The sequence below is a fragment of the Patella vulgata genome, chromosome 1 (genome assembly GCF_932274485.2).
Source record: "Patella vulgata chromosome 1, xgPatVulg1.2, whole genome shotgun sequence".
Classification (NCBI taxonomy): domain Eukaryota; kingdom Metazoa; phylum Mollusca; class Gastropoda; family Patellidae; genus Patella; species Patella vulgata.
Genome location: NC_065879.2, coordinates 20016567 through 20024485, shown reverse-complemented (window position 1 = coordinate 20024485; position 7919 = coordinate 20016567). Strand labels below are relative to the sequence as shown.

The 7919-nt window shown below is 37.6% G+C and overlaps 1 protein-coding gene across 1 annotated transcript; it reads left to right on the top strand.

Moving 5' to 3' along the window:
• LOC126828324 (serine/threonine-protein phosphatase 6 regulatory ankyrin repeat subunit B) lies at window positions 1–7425 on the top strand. The gene is made up of 3 exons (XM_056103529.1): window positions 1–140; window positions 1565–5751; window positions 6134–7425. Exons 1-2 carry the CDS (start codon window positions 103–105, stop codon window positions 4290–4292), a joined length of 2766 nt encoding a protein of 921 aa, XP_055959504.1. The 5' UTR covers window positions 1–102; the 3' UTR covers window positions 4293–5751; window positions 6134–7425.
• The last annotated feature ends 494 nt before the right edge of the window (window positions 7426–7919 follow it).

The window sequence follows — 7919 nt, the reverse complement described above, 5'->3', positions numbered from 1 at the left end:
AACGGCTTAACGCCATAACTGAAGTGACTCGAGGTGTTAAAATGGTTTTCAACTTATAATATATCAAAAAGGGATAAGAGATAGGAAAGGCTTGATGTCAAAATGGATAACGATCGTTTTCGATTAACGTGTTTGCGCAGGTATTAGTATATTATTACCATATTATATTATTACATTCAATATGTCAATCACTCCGTCATCCACACTAGTCGCTTTGGAAGTGAAATAACATGCATCAACTGGAATCGATTTGGAAACCGGGGATCACGGTGGCTAAGTGGGTAAGACGCTTGCTCGCTAGCCTGGAGGTCCCTGCATTGGCCGAGAAAGTTCATCCAGATTTTCCGGCGTATGGTTTCCCCTTGTCAATGATGCAGGACGGAGGGCCTGACAAGAACAGCTGTCTAGCCGTTCGGATGGGACGAAAAAAACCGAGGTCCCGTGTACACATTGGCGTGCACGTAAAAGATCCCTTGGCAGTTGGAATTTGATATAAGAGTAGGCCGTAGTGCCGCTGCCCGGGCAAAATTTCCCTCATAGCACACTTTATGCCTTATGCCCGTCTTCATTAGCCCAGTTTATGAGCAGAACAGTAGGACGTTAAACACCATTTCATTTCATTTAACGCTTTGGAAACCGGCGCAATTTCAATTTGAACTTTGACAGAGGTTTTGGCACATTCCTGGTCGTGGTATTCATACACGCATTTATATTGTAAGGTCCAGAACACGGAAGTACCAACACCTGCTTAATGTTAAAACTTTCCAGTCCAAGTACACAGCTATTATTGGTATCGAGTAGAAATTCGTGACAAATCCCACACTCGCGTCTTCCATAGAAGGCTTGATCTCGCTTTAACTACGTGCGTCTTATCAAGGCCTTGACGTAATATCCTGTATATGTCGACACTAATTCACCGGGCTTGGGGGTCTATCAGATTCCTCGATCATCGCGAATACCAATTCTCGCGCTTTCCAGCTAAAATGTCTATATGTGATAATCGAATTGCAAAGTTCAAGGTTCGTTCAGTGTCAAGGTTTCCGTGGAGGTCGCTAGAAGTTCGGGAATTGTAAAGTAATCTAGCAACGTCAAGATGTTGTAAAACTCACAGTCGTTGCTTCAGGAACAGCCAAATGATCGGTATTTTTGAAAATTTAGTTTACTCTATTAGCTGTGCTGTAGCCTACCACATGAGACACCCAGGTCGTTTCAAGCCCGGTAGCCGCGGTGGCTCAGTGAGTAAGACGTTGACTTGCTATATAACCCTGAGACTCCGGTTCATTGGGATTTCCCGGCGTGGTTCCCCCAATAGTAATTGGCAGAGGAATCGAAACCACACCACTTGACTCAATGACAGACCCTATAATCTAAAGCGCACGGAACGATAAACCAAAGTAGGCCATAGCGCGCTGTATGGCGTATGTCTGTCTTCATTAGCTCAGTTGCTGCAGAAAAGTATGACCCCATTTCATTTCATATATTGTCGGCTTGATTTCAATTCAACATCTTTCGGTATCTGTTGATATATAGTGAACAATAATTCTATACAATTGTACTGTTTCAGTTGGCAGACCTCAGACTTCAGGCGGTGTGTCGACGCCATGAAAAGGAAAGATTTGCCAGATGTAAAACGAACGTTGCCGTCTAATGTTTATCCGCAGTATTTCCAAACATCAAAAAAGAACGCCGTCATTTTTTTAATATTTATTACGGAAGCCATTAGGATGGAATACATAGAAGGCTTGGAATATTTACGATCACAGGGAATTCCGTTTGAAATACTTGAAGAAAGGACAGGCAAGATACTATGGAGTGCTTTAGTTGACTCCGTACAAAATGCGAGGATTGTCACATTAGAATATCTGCTCACTATTTCCAAGCTGAACAAAGACCCAGATACGGATATGACGTTGTTGATGAAAGCCTGTTATTTTAAGCGCCCAGAATGCTTAGAAATAATACTGAAAAGTGAATTAAAAACAACAATTAAAAGTCAGAGGGGTGAAAATAATTACACGGCTTTACACTGGTGCTTAGTAGAAAAAGGTTCTACAAGTAGAAGCCTTCAGTGTGTCCAGATTTTGATAGATGCAGGTGCCGATTTGGATTTTAAAGAATACGTTACTCCTCCCAAGCACAACTGCCTTCACATGGCTGCAAAAGTTGGAATGACCCCAATTGTAACTTACTTACTGAGACAAGGGGTTCAATTATCTGATGACGATAAACAAAACAACATTCTGCACTTATTAGCGCCTAACTGCAATTCAGGGCATATTACTGAATGCATGGGGGCTTTGATCAAATCTGGTCTGGACGTAAACGCTCCGAATACCAATAATGAAACGCCTATATTTTTAGCCTCTTTACATGGAAATTGTCGTTTTGTTGATGCATTAATCCGAAGTAAATGTGAGTTAAACACCAAATCAGGCGCTCATCAGTTATCTCCATTATTGGCATCACTACTGGAATCAAACTTTCAAATAGCTGAACAATTGATTTTAACCGGATGTGACGTCAATTTAGCTGCCGTAAATGGGTTTACACCCCTGATGAAGGCGGTTAAACTATCAAATATGATTTTAATTAAACTCCTATTGGCACATGGAGCGGATGTAAATTCTACATCACAATTGGGGAAATCTGCATCTGATTATTGCTACAAGCAGAATTTCCATATAGCCTCTGCACACAAGAATTCAAAAGTTTCGTTAAAGGAATATGTGAATGTAACCGACTTCACTGATAAGTGCGATAGAGAAGTCGTCCATGATACGCACTCGGATTTCGAAATCTTGAAGGTTTTAGTAGAAGCTGGTGCAGAACTGTCACCTGACAGTTGTCTGTTACATCGTGCCATAAGCATTGCGGATTTGGCAGGTGTGGCTTTCTTGATCGATAATGGTGCATGTGTAAATAAGAAAAATAAACGAGGAGATACACCGCTTATGGTAGCAGCTAAAAGAGGGTTACAAGAAATAATAAAATTACTGCTGACTAATGGCTGTGACGTGAACAGTAGGAATTTTAAACGGGAAACCGCTTTACATAAAGTTATCAAGTCTGAACTGTCTGAGAAATTAAACGTAATCTTGTTATTGGAAAATGGCGCCAATGTAAACTTAAGGGACCGGGATGGGGATACACCGCTTATGATAGCAGCTAATAGAGGACTACGTGAAGTAATAAAGGTACTGCTGGCTAACGGTTGTGATGTAAACAATCAGAATCTTGAAGGGGAAACCGCTTTACATAAGATTATCCAATCTGAACATTCTAACAAATTAAAAACTGTATTCTTATTGTTGGAAAATGGTGCCAATGTAAACTTAAGGAACGAAGATGGCAAAACAGTGTTAAGGGTTGCAGTAGAAATGGCATTAAATGCCGAAGAAATGAAGTGTACTGTAAACAAAATGATGGGAAGCCGTGCGGAGATCATTATTAAATCTGAACAGGTCGACCAATTAGAAAATAAAACCAATGTAAACTCAACGGAACGAGAAGCCAAGCCGTTGTTTATTAAGGTAGACTTATCAAGGAAATATATCGCAGTTATAAAAGTACTGATTGAGAATGGTGTCGATTTGAACTTGAGTGATATAGACGGTAAAACAGTGCTGATGGTAGCAGTTAAAAAAAGAAGCAGACGGTTGGTAGAACTACTTTTAAAAGCGAATGCTGATGTAATTCAACGAGATATTTATGGACATACGGCTTTATTTTACCTAGACTTTGGCACTGATCGCAGATGGGTGAATATTTTGAAATTAATTCTAATGAAAGGATGCGACGGCACCGACCTATGCGCCCCCTCGTTGCAGTGTTTATTGTTAAACACGCATGAGGCGAATATAATGATGTATCTGCTGATAGAAAACTGTAAGTTGTGTCCATTATATATGGAATGGTACCTTATCCAATTTTCCGACCCTTTATTGTTGGGAAAGATTTTATATGAAAATGGAACTGCCGTTAAAACTGTGGCATCCTTGTATAGGAAGCTAGGTGTGGGTTCTGGCAGACGAAAGTATGAGGTTGTCGCAGACAACTTCCAGGAATACCGTAAAGATAGAAAATTAAATTTTATTTGTAGACGAGTCATTAGATCATGTATGGGTGCTGGTATCATGACCAACATAAACAAGCTACCATTACCCCCTAAACTAAAAGAGTTTATCAAAATGAATGATGTCCTTCCAGAGCAATACTTTCAGCTGAGCTTAAATGACGCAGATGATGTACCAAAGTGTGAAATATTTTGTTTGCAGCTTGACTCTGATTATTAGCTGTTGGAAAACACAACGGCCAGTGGGTGACATTCTTCGAGATAAAATTTAATATGATATTGAAATTCAAGATAACCACCATTGTATAGGGCTTTTCCGGTATAGTACCATTTATGCAAATGAGGAAACGTAGAGGGCCTAGGTACAACCCTTGTGGAACTCACTTGACCACAGTTACCTGGTTGCCAAGTCTTCAGACAAATGATTACATGGACACCTTGTTGAATGGATGGGACCAGTTCTATTCTCATGCAAAGGATAATCGAATTGCGTTATATTAGACCAGGTCGTGCAGTGGATGTAGTTATATCTGATTTGGGAACCAGAATTCCTGCTATTTTTTATATTAAAAATGGCCTCTCTCTTGCATTGATGTCCTCAATTGAAATATCTATAATAATTCTGTATATGGAACATGAACTTTTGTAGAAACCGCGGCATCAAAACTACACTTTTTAAACATTCTTCTTCAAACGACGCCATTGCATTCAATTACTAAGAACTAACAAACGTGTCTAGCATCATATTGCCATACAACGCATTTAATCATTGTATTGTGTAACTAGTCTTTAAGTCACTGACACTAAAATTAGATATTCCTACGATGACCACGCATTAAAATGAAATGCCACATAAACAAATTGAATCTGCTACAAAAAAGCAGACAATGTTCATCATCGAACTCCATGAAGGGATTCACACAATGAAGGCCCACACCAAGTTTGAACATTCTACCTCAAATAGAAGGAGAGTTATTGTGTTCCAAAGTCTCGACCAATCAAATTGCTTATCGCTCTGCTTACTCTTAGCAGAAAATGTTCATTATCGAACTTAAGTCAAGGTATTGATGTAATAAAGCTATACACCAAGTGTCCTCACTTTCACTTAATTAGAACTAAAGTTATCGTGCCCCAAAGCATCAACCAATCAAATTGCTTATCTCGGCTTAACCTTGGCAGACAATAAACACCCACTCCATCAAGGCATTGACCCAATAAACACCTACAACAAGTTTGAACATTCTAGCTCAATTAGAAAGAGAGTTATTGTGTCCCAAAAAGTGTGACGGATAGACGCATGAACCCATTTTAATAGTCCCTGCTTTCTTCGAAAGGCGGGGGGACAAAAAGAAAAAGAAGAAATGGAACAAAACCATGCAGCATTAAATTTAACACAGACAGACAGGACAGAACTGAACAAAAAAAATGAAGAACTGATACAGAAGGAAGAAGAAAAGAAGGAAGAAAAAAAGAACCCAGCCGTCAGCCCAAAACCTTCCGTGTTAAAATACGCCCGAGTCGCATTTACTCCTCCCTTATCGATTAGTGAGTTGGGTGATCCCTAGAGGGATACATTCAAATCTTACCAAGAAAGGGGAACTACAACCAAACGGATAAGTTAACCGAAGCTCAATTAGCATTCTTTATGTATTGGATAGATAAAAAGAAGCATCTCAGTGGTAGGTGTAAATTTCCATTATTGAAATGTAAATAAAATAGTAACATAGGTAAAAGTAATAAGATTGGTAAAATCAAATTTAAATAAAACAGTTACAGAGATAAAAGTAATAAAATCAGCAACAATAACATAGGATACATTTCAAATCAAAGGCTACATTTCAAATCAACAGGAACTTTAAGGAGTACAACTAGTGGATTTATTGATGTAACGTTTCGACAAGTGTTCTTTGGTCATTATCTAAAAATAAAAATCAAGCAATATCATTTTTATTGCTTGATAAGGACAAAAGAACACTTGTCCAAAAGTTGCATCAATAAATCCACTGGTTGTACTCCGTAAAACTCTTGTTGATATCCAATATTCCTCTTTTATGTTTTCAGCTAGCAACTACCATGTAATGGAGTTGGTTAGGGATGGGTGTTTGGAAGAGGTACTCGTCTCCTTCCGCCGTCATGAATCTTCAGGCATATCTACTCAACAGAAAAAGGAGTATACTTCGAAAAAGGAGAAGTAAAGAAATTGAGTTTCATGAAATTGATGAGGGCCTGAGCACTCACTTTTTTAATTTGTATATAAATTTTTAAGTTTTGTATAAAGTTTCAAATTTTTATACATTTTTAGTTTGTATATAGTTAGTTTGTAGTTTAGTTTGTAATGTTTTAATAAAGTTTCATCTCTAAAAAATATCTTAAAAGTTGTAAAATTTTGAAAATTCTAAAACAGTAATAATAATAATCAGCGGCTGCCAGGCAAAATACGCCAACATTTTCCAAGATTGAGATATAAACAAACTGTAGCGGTATCGATATCCATTGGTATTCGGTAAGATTTTAGAACTTTTACGCTCAAAGGATTTAGATTCGGCAGCTGTCATCAATCGAGGACTGCAAGAACTGAAGTTTAATTACTTTGCAGCCTTGCGGTTTACCGATAAAGCAAAAAACAGAAACACTCACTTGACAGGCAAGGCTGTTTGGTCTATAACCTTCGGTGGAAGAAAGCTAACAGGGGAAATCGCCACCGAGTTCGCTGCTAGAGACCTTATTTTTGAGTCAAAGTTAGCTTATATTTTCCAGGATGACCGTATCGTATTTCCCTGGATTGCATAGTTGGTAAGGCGAATGGAAGGGTTGCCGATCGATGATACGGCACAGAAAGATGTTCTTGTTTTCATATCGAGTCTTGCATTTCTCATGGAGGGTTTGTACGTTAATCATGAAAAACTACGTCACTTCTCCCTTCCGTTATCAATATTAAACTCTTATTGGCACATGGGGCGGATATAAATTATTAAAGGAAACTTGGAAAATCTGCATGTGATTATTGCTGCAGTAAAAAGTACACAAGAAATCGACAAATATGGGAGCTTGTAGGCGCTAAGACAGAAATAAGAGAAATACTGGAAGACATCTTCCAACTTTGATATCTTGGTGGTAATACTGGAAGCAGGTGGTAAAGTGGAACCAAATGTTGTTGGTTTTTTTTGTTATATGGTGCCGTACGGAATGGTGATGCAAAAGTCGTGACCTACTAAATAGATCAAGGGGCATGTGTAAATACAATGAATGACGATGGCGTTACACTGCTTATGATAGCAGCAAAACATGGACGAAACATGTAGTTATTGTGTTGAATATAGTAAATAACAACAAAACAATTTTTCTAGATGTAATCTGTTTCATTTATTATGAACATACATTATATGCTTGGTTATATTTAAACAATTTTTATTCATAAAATTTAATATCAAATATACCATGACAATTATAATGGTGTGATACAAAACAAGCTAAAAGCTTATATAATTTTGCTTCATGTATTTACTTTGTGATATTTCAAGAATCTGTACATAATAATAGTAAAGGCAAGTGTTTCATGAGAAAATTCAAAATAATTAGTGTTTCATGAGAAAATTCAAAATAAATAATGTAAATAAATGAATATGAAGATAATTATAAATAAATAGATAAAATGTGCAACATGCCATTCTAATCACCACACCAATTCAAATTTGGTTAATTTACATCAATGATACAGTGTAATTTTAGTATGTTAATACATTTTATTATGAACTGTCTTGAATAAGCTTATATTTTATTTGCATCATCACCAAAGTCTTCATTAACAGACGATATATTAGATGTAACAAGATGACTAGTCATCACC

What these genes read in the sequence shown, in the direction of transcription:
- LOC126828324 (XM_056103529.1), top strand. Translation starts at nt 103, where the DNA reads ATGGATAACGATCGTTTTCGATTAACGTGTTTGCGCAG. An exon ending in CGATTAACGTGTTTGCGCAG is followed by an intron (nt 141 to 1,564) that starts GTATTAGTATAT and finishes GTACTGTTTCAG; the next exon opens with TTGGCAGACCTCAGACTTCA.